General features: G+C 55.3%; 1 protein-coding gene across 3 annotated transcripts in view; it reads left to right on the forward strand.

The window, feature by feature from the left end:
• MMEL1 (membrane metalloendopeptidase like 1) overlaps window positions 1-27,167 on the forward strand; it is a 41,664-nt gene that overhangs the window by 13,122 nt on the left and 1,375 nt on the right. For 2 of the 3 annotated variants that reach the window (XM_055349165.2, XM_019010223.4), the window contains exons 4-22: window positions 7,380-7,457; window positions 8,254-8,313; window positions 9,744-9,905; window positions 10,156-10,236; window positions 12,504-12,599; window positions 13,207-13,325; window positions 13,949-14,014; window positions 15,290-15,424; window positions 15,598-15,687; window positions 20,936-21,072; window positions 21,426-21,519; window positions 23,036-23,164; window positions 23,619-23,717; window positions 24,323-24,406; window positions 24,789-24,892; window positions 25,238-25,296; window positions 25,748-25,867; window positions 26,716-26,849; window positions 26,962-27,027. In XM_055349165.2, the coding sequence (XP_055205140.2) occupies window positions 7,380-7,457; window positions 8,254-8,313; window positions 9,744-9,905; window positions 10,156-10,236; window positions 12,504-12,599; window positions 13,207-13,325; window positions 13,949-14,014; window positions 15,290-15,424; window positions 15,598-15,687; window positions 20,936-21,072; window positions 21,426-21,519; window positions 23,036-23,164; window positions 23,619-23,717; window positions 24,323-24,406; window positions 24,789-24,892; window positions 25,238-25,296; window positions 25,748-25,867; window positions 26,716-26,849; window positions 26,962-27,027 (1,913 nt within the window). The remainder of the gene's footprint in view (window positions 1-7,379; window positions 7,458-8,253; window positions 8,314-9,743; window positions 9,906-10,155; window positions 10,237-12,503; window positions 12,600-13,206; window positions 13,326-13,948; window positions 14,015-15,289; window positions 15,425-15,597; window positions 15,688-20,935; window positions 21,073-21,425; window positions 21,520-23,035; window positions 23,165-23,618; window positions 23,718-24,322; window positions 24,407-24,788; window positions 24,893-25,237; window positions 25,297-25,747; window positions 25,868-26,715; window positions 26,850-26,961; window positions 27,028-27,167) is intronic. The other variant, XM_063703350.1, reaches the window with a different exon arrangement.

Raw genomic sequence — 27,167 nt, forward strand, 5'->3', positions numbered from 1 at the left:
TCAGCCTTTTGGGTTTGTAGTTGTTTTTGTTTTTTAAATCTCAACAACTACGTGGTTTTATTTCTAGAATTTACAATGGATCCTTTTTCAAATTGATTTTTTATTGTTCCTTGTTCTTGCTTTTGATTTTTTTTTTTTTTTTTGATAGAGTCTCACTCTGTCACCCAGGCTGGAATGCAGTGGCGTGATCTCGGATCCATGCAACCTCTGCCTCCTGGATTCAAGTGATTCTCATGCCTCAGCCTCCTGAGAAGCTGGGATTACAGGTGTCCGCCGCCATGCCTGGCTAATTTTTGTAATTTTAGTAGAGACAGGGTTTCACCATGTTGGCCAGGCTGGTCTCAAACTCCTGACCTCAAGTGATCTGCCCACCTTGGCCTCCCAAAGTGCTAGGATTACAGGCATGAGCCACCACACCTAGCCTAGTTTTGATTCTTTTTGAAGCATTTCAAACATACTTACGTTATTTTATTTTAGCAATTGGGGTCTTAAAACCCAGCCCAACACTCACTGGCATAAAACAATGATTTATTGTGAGGCATCTCCACTGTTTGCCTGGGGTCATCTGACCTAGGTTGGGCTCAGCTGGGGTGCTCTGTCCATGTAACTTTCATCCTCCTACCAGAGCCCGGCAAGCATTCCTGCGCAGATCCCTCTCCTGGCAGTGAAAGAAATCCAAAAGGACAGGTGAAAACATGAAAGCCCTCTTAGGGCCCAGGCTCAGAACTGGAACCCTGTCATTCCCACCTCATTCTGTTGGCCAAAGCAAGTCACTTGGGCCACCCACAGTCAAGAATAGAAGAAAAAAAATAATTTGTCCCTTTTGTGGGAGCAACTACGGAGTCCCATGGCCAAGGCACGGATGCAGAGAAGACTCAGATCCAGGGCCAGTGGTGCCAGCTTCCATACGTTCTGGATCAGATCATTCCTAATTGGCAATCTTTGGGGTTCTGGTTTTGCTGTTTGTTGTCTCTCACTAATGTAAGATTTTCTTTTTAAAAAATGTAAATACACATTCAAATTGGCTTTTATCTATGGGGATCCTGTGTTATTGGGCTGAGAAATGTTCCCTCTGGAGAATATGTATTTGTTTTCATCAGGCACCTTGGGACACTACCAGACTGGAGTTTCTTTAAATTGGCTTCTCGGCGAGAGGTTTCCTTGGCCACACATTTCTGTAAACTCGGCAATGGCATGACAAGCCGTCTGTGATTACACATCCTCCAGGGAGGGTGTTTCTTTCTCCACTCTGTGAAGTTCTTTGTGCCTTTGTTTCTTCTGAAAGAGGGATGGAGAAGAGAGGGAAAAGAAAGAAATGTAAATTATTTACATCAAGATTGTTTTAGTCCATTTGTGTTGCTCTAAAGGACTACCTTAGACTGAGCAATTTATAGAGAAAAGAGGTGGATTCGGCTCAGGGTTCTGCAGGCTGCACAGGAAGCATGGCTCCCCATCTACTTCAGGCTGTTCCATTCATGGTGGAAGGTAAAGGGAAGCCTGTGCATGCAGGTCATACGGCAAGAGAAAGAGAGAGAGAGAGAGAGAGGAGGTGCCAGGCTCTTTTCAAGCCACTCAGGGGCACCAAGCCATTCATGAAGAATCAGGTCCACAACCCAAACACCTCCCACCAGGCCCCACCCCCAACATTGGGTATCACATTTCAACATGAGACTTGGTAGGGAAAAATAAACCACATCCAAACTGTGGCAGAGGTCTTATTCAAATCAAGGCATTTGGAAAACTTTAGGAAAACAAAACCTTCAGAGGAAATGTCAAAAATAGTTTTTAAAATGTAGAAAGCCTATGTAAAAATGATTGGCATATTACAGAAGTTATTCAAGCAAATATAAAAGAACAAAGAGAAGATCCTGTGTCAACTGAGTATTCAGGAAAGCTGCCCTTTTTGGAATTATGAAAAAGAAAAATCTCCTTTTGGAGAGATCATTGACTGTGTTTCCTGTGATCATATTTTAGCATTAGGGTAAGATTTTGTTTCTTTTCAGCCATTGTGTCAAAAGGGTCTCACTGTTTTTGCTTTTTCTCTTAGAAGAACAGAGCTGTCGAATGCCAGTATGGGGTCTGGAGGTCCATGCCCTGCCACTCCCCCAAGGAAAGTGACCTTGGGTGTGTGATCTTGCCTCCCCAACAGTTTTCCCAAGAAAAGTAGAGATGAGGAAACTCACAAGCTTCTTTTTTTTTTTTTTTTTTTTTTTTTGAGATAGAATCTCGCTCTGTCGCCCAGGCTGGAGTGCAGTGGCGCAATCTCAGCTCACTGCAATCTCCACCCACTGTGTTCAAGTGATTCTCCCACCTCAGCCTCTTGAGTAGATGGGATTACAGGCATGCACCACCACACCTGACTAATTTTTGAATTTTTAGTAGAGACGGGGTTTTGCCATGTTGGCCAGGTTGGTCTTGAAGTGATCCTGGCCTCAAGTGATCCAGCTTCCTTGTGATGATTAAATGAGGCACTGTAAGTTAAGGGATGACACGGAAAAAACATGCCTAGCTCATCTAATTCAGTTTTGAAAGTGCTGCTCAGGAGCCCACTACATCTTCAGGCAGCCCTTGATCTGCAGCATCTGGTGAATTTCCTTGGGGGTTTCCCCCATCAACAAGGCTACGGGAAATCCTATGTTGGGAATGCAGTGGGAGCTGTAGAGGCAGGATGCAGGCATGTAGGAGGCATGAACTCACCTCTTCAGTTGTCCTAATTTGTTCTGGATACATCTGACTAGATGGGAAACAAATGAATCAGAGGCACTGTTTGGGTCCGGGTCTCCCGTCACACTTTGCTCCCTCTTTCCCCTTTCTCAGGCTCATCATTCCTGCCCACCAATCTGGTCTTCCCACTGGTTTCATGTCCCTTCTGAGTGAAGACCTTTTAGCATTTGTTGTGGTGCACATCCAGTAGAGACACATGTTCTCAGCTTTGGTCTAAAATGTCTTTATTTCACCTTCACTTTTGAAATATGTTTTTGCTGGGTATAGAATTATAAGCTGATAATGTATTATTGTTTTTTTCAAGGACTTAAAGAGCTCATTCCATCATCTTCTGGCCTTCATTCTTTCTGGTGAGAGGTCACCGTCATTCTTACTGTTGTTCCCCCTCAATATAATGTGTCTTTTTTTTGTCTGCTTTTTTTTTTTTTTTTTTTTTTTGAGCTAGGGTCTCACTCTGTTGCCCAGGCCGGAGTGCAGTGGCATAATCACAGCTTACTGGAATATCCCCCCACCCAGACTCAAGTGATCTTCCCACCTCAGCCTCCCAAATAGCTGGAACCACAGGTGTCCACCATCATGCCCAGCTAATTTTTGTTTTGTAATTTTTTTTATAGAGGTAAGGTTTCTCCATGTTGCCCGGGCTGGTCTCAACTCCTGGACTCAAGCAATCCACCTACCTCAGCCTCCCAAAGTGCTGGGATTCAGGCATGAGCCACCATGCCCAGCCCCACTGACTGCTTTTAAGTATGTCTTGAAATTCTTAATCCTGAATTTCTCTTTATCTTTAGTCCTCCACAGTTTGACTATGATGCTGCTGGATGGTTTTCTTTGTATTTGCCCAGCTTGGGATACACTGCCCTTCTTGGGGTAGATTTATATCTTTTACTAACTTTAAATATTTATTGGTCAGTATCTCTTCAAAGATTGCTCTCTGAGTCTCTAGTTACATATATGTTAAGCCATTTAACATTGTCCTACAGGTCTGAGATCTTCTGTTCAGGTTTCCTTCCTTAATATTTCAAAAATTTAGAACAATTTTAGATTTACAGAGGCATTGCAAAATAGTACAGAAATCCCTATATACCCCACCCCCAGTCTCCCCTATTATGAACATCTTGCATTAGCCTGATACATTTGCCACAAGTAGTGAACCAATAGTGATAATATTACTATTAACTAAAGTTCATACTCAATTCACGTTTCCCCATTTTCCCTCCTGTCCTCTTACCGTCCCAGGGTCATATCCAGAATACCACGTCTTCTCAGGCTCCTCTTGGCTGTGACAGTTTCTCAGACTTTCATTGTTTTCTTGTTTGTGTTTTTGTTTTTTATGATCTTGACAGTCTTGAGGATTACTGATCAGGTGGAATGACCCTCAGTTGGAATTAGCCTAATGGTTTTCTCATGATTAGACTGGGGTAACATGTGTTGAAGAGGAAGGCCGCAGGTCACAGGTGCACACTTTCAATGACTGGACTTATCACTGTTGATGTTAACCTTAATTGCCTGGCTGGAGGTAGTATCTGGTTTTTGCACTGCAAGTTACTTTTTTCCCTTCTTTTTCATAGTGCAGTCTTTGAAAGGAAGCCACTGTGTGCAGCTCACACCTGAGGAGTGGGGAGTTATGCTCCACATCCTTAGAGGCAGAGTATCTACCTAAAGTATTTGGCATTCTTCTGTATGAGAGATTCATCTATTCTCCCTCATTTATTTATTTCCTCAATGATTTGTAGATATTTATTTTACACTTTGCATTATAATCCACTACTATATTGCATTGCTCAAATTGTTCCAACTCTGGCCATTGGGAGTTGTCAGTTGCTTCTATGACCCTCTGATGTATCCCCATTATCGTGAATTTGGGGTGAGTTTTTTTGGGGGGAGCACTTTCTTACTTTTTGACATTTCAACATGCTCCAAGCTCATCCCATATGTTTCCTACCCCAGTTGTATAATCAACCATTTTTCTAAGGAGCCCTGGCTTCTTTTATCGGATAATGGTATCAAAAACCAACAGCTTCTAGGATAATGTGGTGTCTGAAAAACAAACAGAAACCAAGAGCTGGGTCCTATTCTTTGCTTACTGCTACTCCTTGGTTGGTGTTGCTTCTAGTCTAGCTCACCTGGCAGAGCAAAGGAATATGTATGTATACATGAACCCATCTAGATACTCATATCTATAAATATTTATATATGCAACCATCTGCATCTATATTAAGCTAAAAATGAGTTCACACTGTTGTCTCCAATTCTACTCCACCACCACATGGACCATTGTGACTTCCTCCTTTCCTTGTCTGTAACTTCTCACTGAAGCAGCAATAAGCCCAGCCACCTGCTATCCACTTACTTTTTCCATTCCAATGTATATGTGCAGTGGTTTCAGAATTCAGCTGGGATCCCATGAAGGACAACTTTATCAACTAGAGTACAGTGCTTATGTACAGCTTCCTTTGCTTTAGTCTCATAGACTCTACTCATTTCTAAAGTTACTTAGGTCAACACTTTATTCCCCTATCCATTTCAGTGAGATTGTTTTATACATTTGTCTTGAGTCTCATTCTGCGTTTCATCCTGGGATTCCCCTGACAGTCTAAATAATTTTTTAAATTTGCATACAATAAGGTTTACTCTTTGTGCTGTAACATTCTGTGGGTTTTGACAAATGGTTTCACCATTCACCATCACAGTATCGTACAGAATAGTTTCACTGCCAAACGCGTTCACCATTCACCTTCACAATATTGTACAAAATAGTTACCATTCACCATCACAGTATCGTACAGAATAGTTGCCCTGCCAAATGCATTCACTATTTGTCATTTTTTGCCCCCAAAAGTCCCTTGTTCTTCACCTATTCAACCTCTTCAACATCCATTTTCCCAAACTCCTGGCAACTACTATTTAACATCTCTCCTCTCTAAAGTTTTGTTTTTCCAGAATGTCACATAATTGGAATCAGACAGTATGTAGCTCATAGTTTTTAGGTTTGTTTTTTTTTTTTTTTTTTTGAGACAGGGTCTCACTCTGTCTGCCAGGCTGGAGTGCAGTGGTGCAATTTCAGCTCACTGCAACCTCAACCTCCCGGGCTCAAGCAGTCCTCCCACCTCAGCCTCCCAATTAGCTGGAACTACAGACATATGCCGCCATGCTTGAACGGCCTTGCCAGGCGCATGTGCCCCTCCTCATGCTTTGACTCCAAAGGCAATGCAGCCACAGGCCTCTCCTCTCCTGGGAAGGCCTCATTCCTCCCTGGAATTTGACTCATGCTGGTTTCTCTATGTCCTCAGCTCTCGTGGGTTTCTAAAAGTGCCCATGCTGTAGCTTCTCCAGCTTGCTCTCCTGGCTAGGGTGGGGGCCACAGTCAATTTCAACTTTCTGCATCCTAATCAGAAGCAGAAAGCCCTTGCCCTCCTTGTCACCACTTTGGTCAGAGGTGATGTCCCTCGAATCCACTCTTTTGCTGAGGTGAGGCCCTCTGGAGTCCACAGTCCAGTCTCTGGTCCATAGGCTCTGGGTTACTGCAATTGGCAAACACCACAGGGCAGCCGTGCCTTCCGCTCGCACTCACCACCTCCTTTCCGTTGCTGGCCTGGGGGATTCCTTTGCTCTGAAGCTCAGCCTTGCCCTTCAGCACTTTACCTCGGTGTGTGCAGCATGCGGCACTTTCTCCCTGTTTCCACCGGGCAGGGGGCTCCTTGAGGGCTGGGCCCTGTGTGGCTCACATCTGAACTCCAGCATCTGGCCTGGCTCACAGTCATCATCCAGTGTTGGACTAATGGCTTTTTGAATGGCCAGGCCCCCAAGGAGCTGATATTTTTGTGGCTTCTAGCACGCTCTCTGCAGTCTCTGCCCAGGGCTAGGCCAGGTTCCAGGCCTGCCAACAGCCCTGACCTGAACGAGCCCTGTTCCCTCCTTCCATTCAGTCCTCTGTGTGCCTCACTGCTGGGGAAATTTGGCCACAAGCCAGGTCTGAGGGTAGCCAGGCCTGGCTTGTCACCTCTCTGGACCTGGGGTCCTCTCTTCTCTCCATCCCACCCTCCTCTCCCACACATCTCTCCAGGCAGTTGACAGCCATCCCAGGAGCCCCCGATGCTGACCAGGCAGGCCCCTCCCAGCAGGCAGTAGAGAGATGGAGGGAGGGTGGCTTGGCACCTTCAGCAGCAGTGAGGGTGGAGGGGCTAGGGACAAGGGTCATTAGTGGGAAGCCACCCTCTCTGAAAAGGCCCTGTCCCTCTAAAGAGCCTGCCCTGTGGGACTCCAGGAGCGTGCCACCTTGTGTGGGCCTTGTCAGGGTCAGGAAGATCCTGAGGTAGAGGAGGCTGTCAGGAAGAGAAAGGTCTCACCTCAGGACCCCTCTAGGCCCTGGCACATCGGGGACCTTGGGGTGGGTGGAGGGAGAATTAAAGGGTGGGGCTGGCAAGGCAGGGCAAACCGCCCCCCATTCAAGCCCAGCAGGAGACAGATTGAAGCCGGCCCCTGCAGTGAACTCTGTGGATCTCCTGTCTCGCTGCCCTGGGGACCAGCCCTCACTACAGGGGTAGGGCTACAGCACCCAGCACTGTGGGAAGATGGCGTGCTGACCCAGGGAGGCCCCCAGCACCCCAGGGAGCTGCAGGCAGGAGGCCGCAGCTGAGCGCTGTGTTTCTCCCCAGGGAAGCAGCTGCCACGCCTTGCTAGCCGGCTGTGCTTCTTACAGGAGGAGAGGACCTTTGTAAAACGAAAACCCCGAGGTAGCCTTTGCCTTCCCTTCCAAAACAGCCCCAGGCAGGTGGGCGCCGGCCTCCCAAGGTGGGGGGACTCCGTGGAGGGGCAGGGGCTGGGTTCTGCCCAACCCTCATGTGCTGGAGGAGGGCCATGGGGAGAGGACAGTGGCAGGGACCTCAGCTGGGTGCACCTGCTGGACGCAGGAGGCTTACTGGGCACTGTGGACACTCCGCACCTGCTCCTGCGTGGCCTCGGCACATTCAATTCCACCAGCTGGCACAGGGGTGGGGCAGGCTGGGGCAGGCTGGGGCAGGGCATGCAGAGAGGGGCAGCAAGGCAGACTGCCTGGAGGAGCTGGCCCTGGCAGCAGGTGAGAGTGGGCTGGGCAGAAGGCAGGAGGGCAGAATGGCCGGCTTCAGCCCTTGGGGCCTGGGGCAGCTGTGGGGGTACATGGAGGCAGAGGGTGTAAAGAGGCTCCCAGGTCCCTGCAGGGGTCAAGGACAAAGAACGAAGCTCACTATCACTGAAGGCCTCAGGCCTGGGCCACCAGGGGAGGACTTGGGCTGCCAGGCTGGACCACCCATGGGGATGGAAGATGGGGTGGAGGGCCACACCCCACCCCCACCAGCCTATGCTTTGGTTACCCTGGCCTTGCCCTACTGGCTTCAGCCCATGCTCCACCCACCCTGACCTTGCCCCGCCCACCCCAGTCTATGCCCATCCCCATGCCACACCCATCAGACCTTGCCCCGCCCACACCCACTCCAGTCCTGCCCCACCCTCTCCGTGGCTCCCGGTGCTCAGGCTGCTCCTTGCCCGCAGGGATCCCAGAGGCCCAAGAGGTGAGCGAGGTCTGCACCACCCCTGGCTGCGTGATGGCAGGTAAGCCCCGCCCCCTTGCCGTCCACAGCCTGCCCAAGGGCTGGGGGCTCCCGGCTGACACTGACGCAGGCGCCGCCCAAGGCCCAGGGAAGCAACTCCAAGACACTGCGGGCGGTGGAGCCGGGTGGGCCGGACTCGGACTCGCTGTGGAGCGGGCGGAGCTGGTGTTTCTGGTATCTGGCACCCGCTGGGCCCCCAGTCCCCAGCCTCCAGCAGCCAGGCCCTGCAGCAACAGCATCCCGTCCCAAGAACCCCAGCGGCTTTTGTCCACATTTATAGAAAGAAAGATTCAATGAATAGCCACTTTCTTACTTCAAATTTTCTCCCAGGAATTTGTCTTAAAATTGGGGGTCAGGTACCGCTATTTGCAGATGACAAAAACTGTTAACAGGCTGTGAAAGCGCCAATAGTGGAGAAGCTCTGGACTGTGGCTTTTCTGCCCGTGCTGGGGGCTGGGGGGCCTGTGGACACGCCTTCCGTGAGGTCCCCAGCCCCAGAGGTGGAGTGGCCAAGGCCAAGTTGGACAGAATTTGAGGGACGGTTCTTGGTCGGGGGGTGCAGCCCAGCTACCCCAGTTGAAAGCGTTCAGTGGGAAGCCTGGGTCTCCCCTGTCCGGTGCACATTCGGGGTTCCTGGGGCAAAGCCAACCTCTCTAGCAGAATACAAACCCCCATGGTGGTAAGAGTCGTCCCTCCCTCTGGGGACCAAGCACACGGATGAGTGAGGGGGCAGGGGGCAGAGTCAGAACAGAAAGGTCCTGGACAGAACAGAAGGGCAGGGTCACCAGCTGAGCACCTCCTGTGAGCTGGCACCATCTCAGCCATCGCCTCAGCCTGCAAGTCAGACCGCTGGTGTTCCCGGATTCACAGAAAAGGAAATGAGTCTCGGAGGGTTTGAGGTTCAAGATCATGTGGTTAATAAGTGAAAACCCAGCCAACTCATGCCTGAATTCCCAGCAACTCTGGAGGCTGAGGTGGACCACTTGAGCCCAGGAGTTCCAGACCAGCCTGGGCAACACAGCGAGACCCTGTTCTAAAATAAATTTTTTAAAAAGGCATTTGGGAGAGGTGACACACATCTGTGATCCCAGCTACTCAGGAGGCTGAAGTGGGAGGATTGCTTAAGCCCAGGAGTTCAAGGCTGCAGTGAGCTGTGATCACACCACTGCACTCCAGCCTGGGCAACAGAGTGAGACCCTGTCTCTAAAAATAAATAAGTGAAAACCCTAGCACTGAATCCAGGTTGGGGGATTCCCTCTCTGCAGCTCAGAGAGGGTGGTTAACTCTCCCTGGGCACACAGCTGCGACTGGATGGACAGCAGCCCCTTCCCGAGGGACCAGGCTGTGTCTTGGACCGGGAGACAGGCTTCTGGGCTGTCCACAACTCTCTCTGTCTCCCCTCTCCCTGCTCCACGCCATGGGGACGAGCAGCCGCCAGGATCCTCCAGAACATGGACCCGACCACGGAACCGTGTGACGACTTCTACCAGTTTGCATGCGGAGGCTGGCTGCGGCGCCACGTGATCCCCGAGACCAACTCAAGATACAGCATCTTTGACGTCCTCCGCGATGAGCTGGAGGTCGTCCTCAAAGGTGGCAGAGCACAGCCGGGGGCGCAGTGGGGTGACGCCGAACAGGACAGCACCGGGCCAGGAGTTGGTCCTGACTGTGTCTCGCCCCTGTTTGTGCTTCCTCCTTGGTCCGGTGGGCGCAGAGGAGAGGGAATAAAGACCCAGCAGCTGGGGGGCCGCCTCTCACCGAGCACTGCAGGGGATGTAGAGACTTGTGACCTGGCCCCTGCAGCCTCGTCAGGCCTCTGTCCAACCTTTTCCTGTGCCCACAGCGGTGCTGGAGAATTCGACTGCCAAGGACCGGCCGGCTGTGGAGAAGGCCAGGACGCTGTACCGCTCCTGCATGAACCAGAGTGAGTGAGGGCCGCCAGGAAGGGGCTGAGGCAGGGGACGGGGGCGGGCTGCCCCTGCCAGGGCCTAGCGCAGCCCCAGGACCCCATGGCTGCCCCTAGGGTAAGAGTGGGTGCCTTTAGGACTCATGCCAGAGGGTCTATGTGCTGTGTCCCACTGCCAGCCACAGGGTCCAGGCTCGCAGTAATGCCAGCTGCCCTGCGGCCTCACTCACACCCCAACCCCAGCACAGGCCACACGTTCCAGGCTGCAGGAAGACTGTGTGTGTGTGTGTGTGTGTGTGTGTGTGTGTATTATATGTATATGAGTATGTGTATATACGTGCATGCATATTATACATTTATGTGCATATATGTGTGTTGTGTGTATATGTATGTATATTGTGTATGTATATGTGTATATGTGTATGTGTATATATGTATATGTGTGCATGCATGTATATATATGTTACATGTGGTTTGTGCATGTGTACATGTGGGTACATGTGTTGTGTATGCATGTATGTGTATTGTTATGTATATGTGTATATGTATATGCACGCAGTGTGTACATATGTGTGTGCATTGTGTGCACATGTGTGTTACATGCATGTCACATGTGTATTGTGTATAGTGTATATGTGTATTATGTGCACATGCATGTATGTGTATATGTGTGTATTCTATGGGTGTGTTGTGTGTGCATATGTGTATGTTGTGTTTGCATGTATGTGTGTTATGTGTACATGTGTGTACTGTATATATATGTGCTGTGTGTACTTGTGTACATGTGTATATGTGTGTATGTGTATGTGTGTATATGTGTGTATGTGTATGTGTGTATATGTGTTATGTGTGTATACATGTTATGTGTGTGCTGTATGTGTGTCATATGTGCGTGTGTGTGCATGTGGATGTATGTGGATGTGTGTGTATGGTGTGCAGGGCAGATTATCCGTGTTTCAGTTCCCATTAAAGGAATTCACGTGCTTGGAGCACCCCCGGCCCAGCACTGTTTAACTCCTCCACTTGGGGGTCTGCAGGCCCAACCTGTGGTTGTGGCTGCTGTAGAGACAGCTCCTCCGCTGAGCACCAGGGTTCAGGGCTGGCTGTTTTGCCCAGGGGGTCTCGTGGAGCCTCCGCCTGACTGTGGAACTCGCTGGGACCCTGGCTTTAGGGGGCGTCTCCGTGAGACCCCTGCTTGGGTGCACTGGGCTTGTCTCCTCCCCATGGAAACAGAAGGCCGGGCCCCCATTCTGGGCAATACCCCCAGCTGGAGACGACTTCCTGTGTCCTCGCCTTTACTTAATTTTTGGCCTGAGAGGCTGAATATACAAACGGCAGGGGCCAGACCATGTGGAAAACTGGAACGCAACTCAGGACCGGCAGCCCAGCCCGGAACCCAGCCCTTTATCCCCAGTGGGCAGCCCAGGAGGTCAGACGGCACTCCCCACGGCATCCGGCCCCAAACAGCCGGGGCCTGCCTCATCACTGGCAGCCTCCCCTGGAATGTCTGTCCCTGCCTCCAGCACAGGATCCTAGCCAAGCCCAAAGGAGGCCGGCCTCTAGTGAGCCTGCCACAGCCTCCCCAGGCCAGCAGCCCCAACTCGGCCCACACAGGCCTCCCCTCTTCCACTAGGAAGCCCTGCTGCTCCCTGCAGGCCTTTGACCTGACGGGGCACCTGCCGTGCTGTGCCAACACTGAAGCCTTCACTTTGCCCTGTGGGTGGTCTTCACTTATTCCCACAGTGACTCTCTCCGTGTCCCCACCTTTACCTAATCTTCGACTGCAGGAGCCCTGCTTGTCGGGGCCCCACCGTGCTGAGCCGAGACACAGGACACACACAGGCCCCAGGGCTCCCCTGCCTACCCCGCGCCCCCTCCCAGCCCACCCACCACTGCCTGAGTCCTCGCCGAGGCTTGGCCTGCGCCCAGAGCCTCCTCTCCTCTCCCAGGCTCCTCGCCTGCTGGCCGGCTCCCAGGCCCCAGGGGCTGCCTCCCATCATCCTCTTTGTCCCCCGGGGCTCATGTGCTTTTCTCAGCCCCCAGGTCTCCTTTCACGCCCGTGTCCAGTCTCAGCCTCCGCCTCCTGCGTTGCAGAGCTGCCAAGATGCTGACCTGTGACGGGAGGGTGCAGGTGTAAAGGCCCAGAGGCTGGGAGGCCGCCTCTTGCGGAGCACTGCAGGGGCTGTGGGGACCTGTGACGCCGGCCAACGGCGCCCCCACGGTTCTGTGTCGTGGCACGTGAGCCACAGGGAGGCTGGGAGAGTGACCACTGCGTCCCTTCTCAGGTGTGATAGAGAAGCGAGGCTCTCAGCCCCTGCTGGACATCTTGGAGGTGGTGGGAGGCTGGCCGGTGGTGATGGACAGGTGGAACGAGACCGTAGGTAAGGCCGGGCCTGACAGCAGCCTCACAGACAGACAAAGGAGGACCAGGGCCAGGGCTCCTTCGGTCCGAGGCCTTCCAGGAGGGGACCCCACCCCCACCCCCAGCTGCCTGCTCTCAGGAGCCCCAAGAGGCCCAACCCAGCCAGGGAAACCTCAGGGTCCTGGGAGGTGGTTTAGGTTCCATGCTGGGGAGTTGGTGCCCCGTGGCCAGTCCCATCCAGCCCTGCAGAGGGGTGCCCCTCCTCGGCCCCTAGGAGCACTCAACGCTCAGGCCCCAGCCAGGCTCCAGCCAGGCCCTGGCCCCAGGGCTCCCCACTCTGAGCATGTGCTCCATTCCCCCGGGGGCAGGAGTGGCACCTCACGTGGCTGGCAGCCCTGACAACCCCATGCTGCGCCCAACCCCCTCCGGTCACCTGGGGGCCCGCCTGTGGCTCCTGGGCTGTTAGGGAAAGTATCTCCCAGATCCCCCAGCCCCTAAGGCACACAGGTGAGCTCCCCACCCTATGGCCCCCTAGTTCCTGGCTCCGGAGGCCAGATTCACCGACAAGGGGCCGGGCTGGGGCCCCAGGGCCCGCCAGTCTCCAGTGTGGGGCACTGCCTCCCCAGGACTCGAGTGGGAGCTGGAGCGGCAGCTGGCGCTGATGAACTCACAGTTCAACAGGCGCATCCTCATCGACCTCTTCATCTGGAACGACGACCAGAACTCCAGCCGGCACATCATCTACGTACGAGCCGCGCCGGTGGGCAGGGGTAGGCAGGGTCCCCAAGCCTGGCTGGGGGCTCTTGCAGCACAGCAGAAGGATGGGCCAGGCTGACAGGGAGCTCCAGGGTCTCCTGGGACCTGGGCTCCTGGCTCCTGTCCACGTCCGTGGGCCCGGGAACGAGCTGCTGCTGCTGGAGTTTCTGTTGGGCCTCCTGGCCGAGCTGGTGGCCACAGTAGAACCCGGCTCTGGTCAGAGGGGCGGGCCTCCTGAACAGCGGGGCTGGAACCGGGGCAGGAGGCCTGACCTCAGGGAGCCACTGCTGGCCACGGGCTGGAGGCCAAAGAGAAACACACGAAACAAATACGCGCCCCACTCTGGGGGAGCCGCGGGTGCTGCAAGGCCCGGGGCAGCCTGAACTCCTCCCCACCCCACCCCCGCCACCCTCTCCAGTCCAGCCCAGCACCCCCACCATCACTCAGGGCAGGGTCTGGGCTCCCGGGTCCGGCACAAGCTCCACCACCAGCTCCTGGGCAGAGCATGTGTGCACGGGGCACAGTCCTGGGGGGAGGCGGCTGCAGCCTGCCTCAGCCAGGCTGTGGGGACCCCGGGCCCCTTGCCCAGGGTCACACCTTCTGTGTTTCCAGATAGACCAGCCCACCTTGGGCATGCCCTCCCGAGAGTACTACTTCAACGGCAGCAGCAACCGGAAGGTGGGTGGGTCCTCACCGCAATGCCAGATGACCCCCCCATCACCCCCTACCCCGTGGTCTGGCCTTCCCGTTGCCCACCTGACCTTCCCTCCCCGAAGCTGGTGTTAGTGAGCAACTGTGGAGGTTGAGCCTGGCACTGAGGGTGGCGGGTGCAGACGCAACCTATTGCTTGCCACCATCCTGGGGGACGTTCCCTCAACACCCGGGCCAGGCCTGGGGACAAGCTCAGCTCAGCAGCAGCCCCATGGGGCAGAACTGTCATCCCCTTCCCGTCAGTACAGACCCAGGCTCTGCAGCACCGGATTCCCAGGAGGGCCCCTGAAGATCTGAGCGCAGGCAGCCGGGCCCCGAGCCTGCTCCATCTCAAGGGGCTGTCAAGAGAGGGGAGGGATGAGGACCCCCACTGTGGACAAGGGGACCTTGAGGCTGGCAGGCCCAGGGCTAGCCCAGGGTGCAGGGAAGGGTGGGGAAGGACAGGGAGCAGGTGAGGAGGGCAAGGCATCCAGCACCAGGGCAGAGGTGAACAGGCATGAGGCATGAATGCCCCAGAGGGCCAGACACCATCCAGGGGCCTCCTGGTGGAGGTGGGCTATGAACTAGACTTTGAAGGATGACCAAGCCCAGAGGAAGGGCCGTGTGGCCAAAGGTGGAGCAGTGGGGCTGAGAGAACCACGCCAGAGCAGGAGGGACTGGAGTGTCTCAAAAGCGCCATGTCTGGCCATGTGTTCAGACCAGGCAGCTATGGGCTGAGCCTGGCCAGAGCATTGGCCTGCACTGGGGAAGCCCTGCCCAGCACGAGGAAGGCAGCTCCCTGAGGAGCAAACTTCCTCAGGATCCAACTCCGGACATTCAGGCCAGGGAGCACCTGGGTAGGGAGGCCCAAATTAGCCCTGGCACCCACCACCCCGGCACCCACCACCCTGGCACCCACAGCCCCAGCAGTCCCAAGTTAGCCCTGGCACCCCAAGCCCAGCACCCCAACCCCAGCACCGACAGCCCCGGCACCCACCTGTGCAAAGCCTTATAGGCAGCCACACAGTTTAAGCCCTGAGCAGCCCTGCAGACTAGGTACCCCGTCCAGTGGCTTGGGCACAGGTCACGCGTCTGAGACGCTCCCACTCGGCACTCTGTGTGCCCAAGAGCCTGCTGGTCAAGGTGGGTGGACACGCATTAGGGGCTTCCCCATGTCCTACGCCCACCCCACCCCCACAGAGAACTCCCTGGGGGCCATGGTGGCCGAGGCCACCCAGCTCTGCCTGGCGTCCTTTGGCCCAGGTGCGGGAAGCCTACCTGCAGTTCATGGTGTCAGTGGCCACGATGCTGCGGGAGGATGCAAACCTGCCCAGGGACAGCTGCCTGGTGCAGGAGGACATGGCGCAGGTGCTGGAGCTGGAGACACAGCTGGCCAAGGTAAGGGGGCCGGGGTGGGTGGGGAGCGGGCAGGGAGTGGGCTGGGAGCCCCAGGCGGTGTGGCTGGCCAAGGTGAGGGGGTGCTAGGTGGGCTGGTAGCAGGCAGGGAGTGGGCCAGGAGCCCCAGGGGGCATCCTGGCCACCCGCCTGTGTGACCGCTATCCCCGGCACAGGCCACGGTACCCCAGGAGGAGAGACACGATGTCATCGCCTTGTACCACCGGATGGGACTGGAGGAGCTGCAAAGCCAGTTTGGCCTGAAGGTGAGGCCACACCACACAGGAGGCCGGCACTGGCCGGGTGGAGACTCGTGGGGGACATGGAAGCGGCCCTCTGAGAGGGCACGTTGGCTGGCATTTAAGCTCAGAAACATTCCCCATCCCCGAGCAGGGAGACCCTGTACCTCATCACCCAAACTTGCTGCAGAGCAGCACCAGCACGATTACTAATGTCACCGGGACAGCGGTGCCAACTGTGCCATCCTGGAACAGAGTCACCCATCTGTGCGGTGCTCTGATGGCCCGGTCTTCTGAGCAGGAAACCGAGGCCTCAGGGGGCTGCTGATGTGTGGGGGGGGTACAGGGTCCCACCCAGGGCTCTCGGACCCCAAGTCCCGCCCAGAACCTTAGCAGGGTGCTTCCTCCCAGTCCTGCCTGCCCTGAGGGTAGCAGTTCCCCCTGGCCACACCCTCAGGCGCTCCCCTCCCCAGTGTCAGGCCAGGCACCGCCCTGTGCTTTGAGGTGGGGGCTGGAGAGGAGCAGCCCAGCCTGGGAAGGGGCAAGTCCCCCACTCCCTCAGCCAACTCTCACCGTGCTGGAGCAGCCGGCCTTCTCCAGGGCCTCCTCCCCCAGGAGGCGCAGGCATGCAGCTTCGGCAAAGGGTGCCCAAGTCAGTGGGGGGAGGGCAAGGGCAGAAGGGGGTCCAAAGCCCCTGCCCCCTCAACCAGAGTATGTCCCTGAGCGTCTGGAGCCACAGTTCTTGCCAAGGGCAAGACAGAGAGACTCTGGGGAGAGCCTCGCCCCAGGGCACCTAGTGCCTTGCAAGGCTGGTGGTCCCTAGATCGGTTCTGGTCCCCAGGGCTGGCCTGTGGGGACACACCTTCCCCAACACCCCGCCGCCTGGAACACACGCAGTGGGGCCAGGCTCTGCTCTGGCACTGGGCTTTATCCCCTTCCCAAACAAAGGCCTATCTCGACCGAGGTTCCGGTGCGGGAGAGGGACAGGAAAGCGGAGTGACCTCTAAAAAGTGTCAGAAAGCCAGAAAGGGGGCAGGATGAGCTCAGCCAGGACAGCAGACAGGAGGTAAAGCCTTGCAGAGAACCAAGGGCCATGGCCGTCTGGGGCCAGTGTGGCTCACACAGCAGTTCCCCAAGAGTCTGGGGCAGGGACTCCCAGCTAATGAGCGCCAGGGCTAGAGAGAGATGGAGTAGGAAGTAAAGCGGGGGATGCCGTGTCCGACCTCAGGGGCCACTTGAAAGTCTCAGACTCTGCCCAAGAGGAGTGGGGGTATGACAGGACGTGACCTGGTTCACAAGTAAGAGTGAGTGAAGGGGACAGGGCAGGTGGCAGAGAAGCCAATCAGAGGCTGCCACGCAGCCCAGGCAAGAGATGGCAGCTCTGCCAAGGGGGGTGCCCGTGGTGGAGGTGGCTTTGGGGTTGATTTTGGAAGTGAAGCCAACAGGGTTTGCAAAAGGACTAAATATGGAAGTGAGAGAGCTCAGATGGCCTGAGGTTGCCGTGGAGACATCACAGGGGCAGGTTCAGGGGAGCGTCCAGGAGCCCAGGGTTTGGGGACATTTGGTTTACAATGCATTTATGATGTTCAGAATCGCCCCAAAGTGAACACGTCCACACAACCACCCCTCAGATCAAGATTTACGTGACCACCGACATCCCAGAAGCCCCCACATCCCCCTGCCTAGCCCCTGTGCCCGCCTCCTTCCCTGGAGAAGAGACCCTGACTTCTCCCTGGAGGGAGGCTGGTCCCTGCCATGGTCTCTCGATTGCTGAGTGGCCTCTGACTCTAGCAAGAGACCCTGACTTCTCCCTGGAGGGAGGCCGGTCCCTGACGTGGCCTCTAGATTGCTGAGTGGCCTCTGACTCTAAGAAGACGAACCTGACTTCTACCTGGAGGGAGGCTGGTCCCTGACGTGGCCTCTAGATTGCTGAGTGGCCTCTGACTCTAAGAACATGCGACAACTCGGGTCCCACTGTGCTGTCTCTGGGCCTTTTCTGAGTGATGTTGTCATGCCCACGCCTGTGTGTGCCTGTGGCAGGCAAGTGGGTGGGAGTGGAATTGCTGGGTCAAAGCACACGCATCTGTTCAACAGTAACAGGCACTGTCTTTCCCCAGAATTATCCAGGGATGTGCGCTCCCCAACAGCGGCTGGTGCCACACCCTCGCCCGTTCTGGGTGGTGTCCGTTCTCACCTTAGCCATTTCTGCACCTGTGTAGTGGGGTTTCATCTGGGTTCAATGTGACTTTCCCCAAGGGCGGATGAGGTTAAACGCCATCTCCTGTCAATTGGCCAATGCCATTCCCTTTTGTGGAACGTCTGTTTGAGTCTTGCCCATTTGTTCTATCGGGCGATCTTTCTCTGATTGATTCTTGGAGTTACCTATTTTAGATGTGACTCCTTGGTCAGCTTATGTGTACAAATGTTCTCCCCACTGGGCAGCTTGCTTTTTTACTCTCATAAGGGTTTCTTATGAGAAAGCATAAGAGAAGCAGATCTCTTCTTCGTGGTTAGTATTCTTTGTGTTCTGCTAAAGAACTCTTTGCCTACCCTCAAGTTTGCTTAGGTCTACAATCTACTTTGAGTTGATTTTTTTAATGGACAGTGAGATGTAGGAATTGTTTCTTTCTTATGGATTTCCAGTCATTCAGCACCATTTATTAAAAAGAGCCCCCCGTGAGCCCCTGGTCTTGGTGCCTTCTGTGTTATAAATCAGGTGTTCCTGTGTGTCTATGCGTGGGCCCATATGTATATTTCTGGACTCTCTTCTGCCCCACTGGTCTCTTTATCTATCCAAGTGATAACCCCTACCACCATCACTCCTTCAGCTTTATAATGTCTTGATAGTCAGTAGAGTGTATATTTCAACTTTGTTCTTCAAGAGTGTCTTGATAATTCTCAGTCCTTTGCATTTTCACATAAAACTTAAAATCTGCCTTCCATTTGCATACACGCACACACACAAAAAGAAAACTCTGCTAGAAATTTGATAGGAATCACTTTGAATCTCTGTATCAATTTGGGGAAGACTTTGCAATGCCGAGTCTTCCAATCCATGAACATGGTATATGCTTCCATTTATGCTTCAATTTTTCTTAATAACGTTTAAAGCTTTCAGTGTCAAGTTCTTATACATATTTTATTAGATAAATTACAGGTGTTTGGTTTTCTACTATAAATAGAATCATTTTGAAATTATCTTATTTGTTGCTGATATATGGAAATACTGACTTTGTAAATATGCAGTCTTACTCAATGCACTTATTAGTTCTGGTTATTTATTTGTAGAATAAACAAAATCATATCATTTGTAAAAAAACAACAGGGGGGTTGGGTTTTGTTTGTTTGTTTGTTTGTTTGTTTGAGACAGGGTCTCACTCTGTCATGCAGACTGGAGTGGAGTGGCACAGTCATGGCTCACTGCAGCCTTGACCTCTTGGGCTCAAGCCTCCTGAGTAGCTGCGACCACAGGAATACACCATGACCAAGCCTTGCCTGATTTTTTTTTTTTTCCCAGAAACAGGGTTTCTCTATGTTGGCCAGGCTGGTCTTGAACTCCTGTGCTCAAGCAGTCCTCCCGCCCTGGCCTCCCAAAGTGCTGGGATTACAGGCATGAGCCACCGCACCTGGTCCAGTTTTATTTATTCTCTTTCAGTTCTTACTGGCTTTATTTCATGTTTGCTTTTACTGAACTGGCCAGGATTTTGAGCTGATGATAATGCTGATGTCATAATAGTAGACATTAAAAGAAAAGCACATATATTCTTACCACTAAATTTTATGTTTGGCCAGGCATGGTGGTTCATGCCTGTAATCCCAGCACTTTGGGAGGCCAAGGCAGGTGGATCACCTGAGGTTAGGAGCTCGAGACCAGCCTGGCCAACATGGCGAAACCCTGTCTCTAACTAAAAATACAAAAACTAGCTAGGTGTGTTAGCACATGCCTGTAATCTCAGCTACTAAGGAGGCTGAGGCAGCAGAATTGCTTGAACCCAGGGGTCAGAGGTTGCAGTGACCCAAGATCGCGCTGCTGCACTTGAACCTGGGCAACAAAGCGAGACTCTGTCTCAAAAATAAATTTTAAAAAAAGTTATGTTTGCTATGGAGTTGTTTTTGTTGCCGCTGCTGCTTCATACATTTCCTTTATCAGGTTATAGAATTTTCCTTCTATTTTTCTTTTTATCTTTTTTTTTTTTTTTTTTTTTTTGAGACAAAGTCTTGCTCTGTCGCCCAGGCTGGAGTGCAGTGGAGTGATCTCAGCTCACCATAACCTCTGCCTCCCAGGTTCAAGCGATTCTCATGCCTCAGCCTCCCAAGTAGCTGGGACTACAGGCGTGCGCCACCATGCCCAGCTAATTTTTGCATTTTTAGTAGACACAGGGTTTTACCATGTTGGCCAGCATGGTCTTGAACTCCTGGCCTCAGGTGATCTGCCTGCCTCGACCTCCCAGAGTGTTGGGATTACAGGCGTGAGCCACTGTGGCTGACCCCTTCTATTTTTATTTGCCAAGAGTTTTTATTATGAATAGATGGCAGATTTTATCAAATGCTTTTTCTGCATCTGTTGAAACAATCATGTGACTTTCCTCCTTTATTCAGTTGTTGCAGTGAATTAAAATTATTTTATTTTCAAATGTTACACCAAACTTGTATTCCTTGAATAAATCTAATTCAGCTGTGATGTATTAGCATTTTATACAAGTATGGCTAGGTTCTATTTGCTAATATTTTGCTTAGAACTTTTGTATCTATGACATAAGCAAGACTGGCTTATTATTTACTCTGCTTATAATGTCCTTATTTTGGTATTAAGGTTATTCTTGGCCTCATAAATCAAGTTGAAAAGCATTTTGTTATCTCTGGAAAGTTTTAGTAAGATTGGCAGTTTTCCTTAAATGTCAGATAGAATCCACTGGTGAAGCCAAATGGGTCTGGAAATTTCTTTGTTGGAAAGTTTCAAATTAAATATTCCATTTATTTAACCTAGAAGACTATTCATATTTTCTATTTCTTTTTTTGTCATTTTTGCTAAGTTGTGTTTTTCTAGGAGCTTGCCTGTTATACTTAGGCTTTCGCATATATCTGCATGATCGCTTGGGTTTTTACAGCTGTAGGCTCTGTAATAATGTTACCCACCCTTTCCTGATTCTGATTACCTGCACCTTCTCTCTTATTCCTTGAACATTCTTCAACAGGGGCTGGGTTTCTTAGATTCCCAGGAACTTTTTCTCCCTCTCTCTCTCTCCCTCTTTCTCCCCACTTCCTCTATCTACAGGGATTTAACTGGACTCTGTTCATACAAACTGTGCTGTCCTCTGTCAAAATCAAGCTGCTGCCAGATGAGGAAGTGGTGGTCTATGGCATCCCCTACCTGCAGAACCTTGAAAACATCATCGACATCTACTCAGCCAGGTGAGGCCCAGGGAGGGTCTCCAAAGGCCTCAGCATCTTTGCCCCTGCTCTCCCATCCTCCCCAACACAGCTTCTGCTCCCAGGAGGGGACCCTATGAAGCATCTGCCCTGAGGGGTGTGGGACATGAGGGGTTAAGCTTTAGTGGCCAGTGGAGTCTTACATTAAAAATGTGTCACATCCCAAGCACCCGGGGCAGAAGGGCTGGATCTTGGAGGTGGTCGTCCTGGAGGTTTTCTCCAGCACCCATAACTCTCTGGGGTGGAACGTGCTGGCCAAGGGCCCTAAGCCATATCTCCTCCCTTGCAAAGACCTCTCACCTGTTCTCCCCTCACCCTCTACCTTCTGCCCCCAGGACCATACAGAACTACCTGGTCTGGCGCCTGGTGCTGGACCGCATTGGTAGCCTAAGCCAGAGATTCAAGGACACACGAGTGAACTACCGCAAGGTGAGCCCCTTCCCTGCCCAGAGCCTGGCCAGGCACTCATTCATTCAGGCCACGATGCTGAGCATAAGCTGTAGGCAAGCACCGAGGTCCACACCAGGGTCACAGCCATGGACGAGGCAGGGCAAGGTGCCTACCCCGGTGGGGAGTGGACCATGACAGTCAACAAGGCAGAACGTAGCTCTGCCAAAACCGCAGAGTATGATGTGGCGGGGAGGCAGGGAGGGACGAGGACAGGGAGCGCTGCTCCGGGGAGGTGACATTTGAGACCTTAAAGGCCTGAAGAGGTGGTGGGGTGATTTCCCGGGAGCAGAAACAGCTAGTGCCAGTGCAGAGGCCAGAGGCAGGAGCAGGCAGGGGCCGGACCCGTGGTCAGCAGCGGACAGGAAGGAGAAGATGGCAGGGAGGGAGGCGAGGTGACCACGGGCCACAGCAGCCGGTTTGGATTGTACTCCCCATCTGAAAGCCGCAGGGGTGCTAAGAGCAGAGACGCGGTCAGATTTCCTGCTCCTGTAGTCACTGTGGCTGCTCCAGGGCTGGGGTGAGGGTGGAGACAAGGAAGCGCAGGGAGGCCCTAGGGGGATTCTGGCTGTTCTGCGGAGAGTGAGTTGAGTAGGGGGTGGGGTCAGCATGGAGGCCGATGTGGTCACCCAGGTGAGGTGACAGGCTTGGCCATGGTGCTGGCAGACACACAGACGCAGGGGAGGTGTTGACCGCAGCAGCTGAGGGATTGGGTATAGGGGCTAAGGGCAGAGGGGAGTCGGGACTCTCAAGACCTTTGTTAGAGTAGTGGGAGGGACAGAGGCCCCCACTGCAATGGGGAGACTGAGGCAGAGGCAAGCTGGGGGCAAGTCAAGCCTCCTGTTGCCATGGGGGGGTAGGTCAGAGACATCTGTGAGTCAAGCGTCAGGGGGGCACTGAGTCTAGGAGCTTCTGGGGAGGAAGAAAGGGCTGCCTCCCTTTCCTAGAGGGCAGGAAGTCCTGCAGCCCAGAAGGTGTGGCAGGACGCTGGGCAGAGTGCTCCCTGGGCTTGCCTGAGTCTGGGGCCCAGAGTCTCGTGCCCCTGCGTCCCTGGGGACAGATGAGCAGGTGTTCTCACAGCTGCTTCAACAATGGGGAGACCAGGGCCCTGGGAGCTGGTGGCTGAGAGGGACGTGGTCCCAGGCCTTGCTCTGGGGTCAGCGCCAGCCCTGTGCCTTGAGACTGGGGCTGGAGTCCTGGAGAGCAGAGTCCAGCCAGACAACCAGGACAGGGGCCGGGGAGGAACCCCCCCAACTCCTCAGGGTAAAGGCCCAGCTCTCAGTCTGCGGAAGTTCCCCAATCATAATACCATGCCCATCCTCCCCCCGCCGCAGCAGCACCCAGAGGTGAGGCTGAGATCATCCCGTGCCCCCGCTAGCCCCGGGGCACCCTGAGGCTGAGGATAGGTGGGTCTGCTCACGCCGTAAGCCCAGGGCCCCACGCCAGGCCTGGGAAGGCTGACGTGGGGGCCCGTGGGATGATCGGGTGGCCCCGCCAGGCGCTGTTTGGCACAATGGTGGAGGAGGTGCGCTGGCGTGAATGTGTGGGCTACGTCAACAGCAACATGGAGAACGCCGTGGGCTCCCTCTACGTCAGGGAGGCGTTCCCTGGAGACAGCAAGAGCATGGTGGGCGCCCCTCATCCATGGCCCACCCGGGGCCAGCCTTCCGCAGGGACACCGAGCCTCCCTGCCCTGAGACTCCCACCCCGCCCAGGCTCAGGGGCACCTGCCCCAGCTCACCAGACAGAGGGAGGGCTAAGGGAAGCCGTGCCCACCCCATGCCCCTGACCCCAGCCGGCCACTGGGCCCCAGCCTGAGCCCTGCAGGTCCAGCTGGGAAAGGCACAGGTGGTACAAGTTGCCTCTGGCCCATAAGGACCCACAGCCCAGCAGGGAGGACCCTGAAGTTGGGTTGTCATCTCATCCCCACACCGGCCCCACACCTCACCCGAGAGGCCCACAGCTGGGCAGCCCTGGGCCTTGCCCCGGCGGGGCTCAGACCAGACCTCCCCAAAGCCCTCGAGGCTGGTCATTCGCCCTCCAGATGAGTCTGGGACACGAGGGCCATGCCCGCTTCCCAGGTCAGAGAACTCATTGACAAGGTGCGGACAGTGTTTGTGGAGACGCTGGACGAGCTGGGCTGGATGGACGAGGAGTCCAAGAAGAAGGCGCAGGAGAAGGTACGTGGCTCGCAGAGGTCGGGGCAGCCCCGACTGGATCTGGGCACGGGCAGCACCGCCCCGACAAAGCCGCCTGACAGTCCCCACGGGGAGAAGGCAGCCCCGGGAGGCGCAGACAGGACCCCACGGGGAGAAGGCAGCCCCAGGAGGTGCAAACAGGACCACTCGCCCACTGTGGAGCTGAGGAAAAGCAGGCAGGGGCAGGAACCAGGCCTGGGACATCCCCAGCGCCCCCCAGGAGCCAGCGGGGGTAGCGGTGGCCTCGGGAGCGAGGGTCAGACCCACCAGAAGCTCCTCTGGACCCAAGTGACAGATGGCAGCCGAGTGACCCCTCCAGGGCCCCTGCCCCCACCCGGACCCCTGGCGGGCTGTTGGGCTGTAGGTCAGGTGGGCGGAGCCTTCCATATTCTGTCCCCATTAAACCTCCCCAGAGCCAGGTGGGGGCCAGATCCCAGAGCCCCCCAGCCCCTCACCACAGGACAGGGAGAGCACAGCCAGGATGCCCCGGGCTGACCCCTCCCACAGTGCGGCACTCACTGACCGGCCCCCAGGCTGACCCCATCCGCAGTGGGGCACCCACTGACCAGTCCCTCCTCCCCACTCAGGCCATGAGCATCCGGGAGCAGATCGGGCACCCTGACTACATCCTGGAGGAGACGAACAGGCGCCTGGACGAGGAGTACTCCAATGTGCGCCCCCAACCCCAGCCCTAAACTGCCCCCCACACCGTGGACATGGGCCCTGATTGCCTGGGGGCTCCTCTGTGCCAAGCTCTGTGCCCTCCTCCCAGGCGCTAACACAGCTGTTCTCACCGTGCCCTAGGGTGGTGGCTCCAGCACTACCCTCAGTGTACAGATGGGGAAACTGAGGCCTGGAGGGACGAGGGACTTGCTCAGAGTCATGTAAATGCCCACAGCCAGGGCTGCCCCGTTCACCTGCACCCACAGCCGACTGTCCACGTGCGGACGCCTGGCAAGGCTTGAGGTCCTTCCCCAACCACCCAGGACCTCTCCCCTTGCTCCTCTGAGGGCCTGGCCCCAGCATCTGGCAGTGACTGCCCCTCTCCCGTAGCTGAACTTCTCGGAGGACCTGTACTTTGAGAACAGTCTGCAGAACCTCAAGGTGGGCGCCCAGCGGAGCCTCAGGAAGCTTCGGGAAAAGGTGGACCCAAATCTGTGAGTGGCATCGCTGGCACGGCATGGGGCGGGGGGCCAGGGAGTGGCCAGTAAGGCGTGCAGGGCTACCTGCCAGGCGGGGGACTGGATGCGTGGCTGGGGTCCGGTGCCAGCTGAGGGGTGCAGTCACTGGGCCTATCTTGGACAGAGTCCCCCATCACCCTCTGCTTTCTGGGGCCCAAGTCGCCTCCTCCTCAGGGACCCCAGGAAGGAACCAGATCTTGGGACAGGCCTGGGCCCTTGCTCTGGTGTGGCCAGGGTAGGCCCTGGTCCATCAAGGCAGAGAGAGCCCGGAGGGAGGGTCCCCGGAGAGGTGGCTCCCAGAGACCGGCTTGTCTATCACAGCTGGATCATCGGGGCGGCGGTGGTCAATGCGTTCTACTCCCCAAACCGAAACCAGATTGGTAAGTTCCTCCCACTCCCTGCCTGCCCAGGCCCTTTGGTGCCAGAGTTGAAGGGGTGGCTTGCAGCCCCCTGCCCATCCCTTCCTCCTGGGGGCACCCCAGCCTGTTCTCGGAACACTCTCCTATGTCACCCCTTGCTGCCCCCGTGGGGAACATTCGCTCCCGTGCCCATGAGCGGCTTGGGGAGGGACTTGGCAGGTGGCCCAGAGCCTTTCCTGCAGGCAGAACAGGATGGTGGGAGGAGGCCGGACTGAGGTCTTGGGTCTGCCAGGCACGAGCCTGCCCAGACTCTGAACCTCCGTGTCTTCATCTGTAAATTGAGGGAATCCTGACCTCTGCCTCCCGGTCTGTGGGATCAAGTGTCAGAACCCCTGGCAGTGCCATCCCTGAGCCTGGCACACAGGAGATGTGTCCACTCACAGCTTATTCTTTATCCCGCCCTTGGGGACAGTATTCCCTGCCGGGATCCTCCAGCCCCCCTTCTTCAGCAAGGAGCAGCCACAGGCCTTGAACTTTGGAGGCATTGGGATGGTGATCGGGCACGAGATCACGCACGGCTTTGACAACAATGGTGAGTGGCCGCCCCTCCAATCACACACTCCCTCCCCTCTCCGCGGAGAAGCAACCAGGAAGGGGCCTGGGGGCGCTCCATTCAACCCCTTCACGGTTTCAGTGGGGACACCGAGGCCAGGTCCTCAGGGAGCTGTGGGGGCAGAGCAGGCTTTGAATGCCAGGCTGGGGCCCTGTCTGGGGGCACTGACTCCCAGCATGGAGGAGGAGACCCAGGGACTCCAGCCCATGACCCTGACTCCACCTGGCACTAGGCACTTCCCACCCACGGCCTGTGACATGGGGACGACAACACTGCCCAACACAGCAGTGAAGCCCAGATCCCAGCCTGGGAGACTCTCCAGATGGCCGGCATCCTCCACCAGGGGGGTGTGCCACCCCCGCCATGGCCATGCTGACCTCCGCCCCTCGGTGGGGACCGCCCTGCCTGGGAGAGGGGCCCCAGCTGGTTTTCCCCTGTGGCTCGGCCATCGGGACCTTCCATGGGCAGCTCTTGTCCCCAGGGACCACATACTCCTCTCACCTGGAACTTAGAGTTTGGGCATCCCAGGAGGAGCCCTTAAACCATGATGCCTCCAAGACCACAGGACCCAGGTGCTAGGCCCTAGCCTCAGGGGGTGGCATGGGAGACCACTGAAGCCCTCCTTCTCTGGGGGCTGTGTAGCCCCAGACAGCTGCTGCCCCTTGGAGCCCGCGATGCTCTTCCAGGCTCAGCCTACTCAGACTGTGGGCTCTCTGTACTGGGGCTGGCTGCAGGAGGGGCAGGAGCGGCCAGGCACAGTGGCTGCCATGGGGCCGGGCACAGTGCAGCCAGGGGCATGTGGGCAGCCCTCCTCTACCCCTGCCCAGGCCGGAACTTCGACAAGAATGGCAACATGATGGATTGGTGGAGTAACTTCTCCACCCAGCACTTCCGGGAGCAGTCGGAGTGCATGATCTACCAGTACGGCAACTATTCCTGGGACCTGGCGGACGAACAGAACGTGAGCGCTGCCACCAGCACCGAGGCTGTGGGGGGACCAGAGCCCCAGCCCTGGCCCTGAGGGAGAGGGAAGTCAGGGCCGGGGCTGCCCCAATCCTGTCTCCTGTGCGCAGGTGAACGGATTCAACACCCTTGGGGAAAACATTGCTGACAACGGAGGGGTGCGGCAAGCCTATAAGGTGGGGCCTGGCAGGGGAGGGGGCGTCAGCACGGCAGGGGAGAGGGCATCAACACGGCAGGGGAGGGGGCGCCAGTGCATCGGGAGGGGGCGCCAGCACGGCAGGGGAGGGGGCATCAGCGCGGCAGGGGAGGGGGTGCC

The sequence above is a fragment of the Gorilla gorilla genome, chromosome 1 (genome assembly GCF_029281585.2).
Source record: "Gorilla gorilla gorilla isolate KB3781 chromosome 1, NHGRI_mGorGor1-v2.1_pri, whole genome shotgun sequence".
In the NCBI taxonomy this organism is placed as follows: Eukaryota; Metazoa; Chordata; class Mammalia; order Primates; family Hominidae; genus Gorilla; species Gorilla gorilla.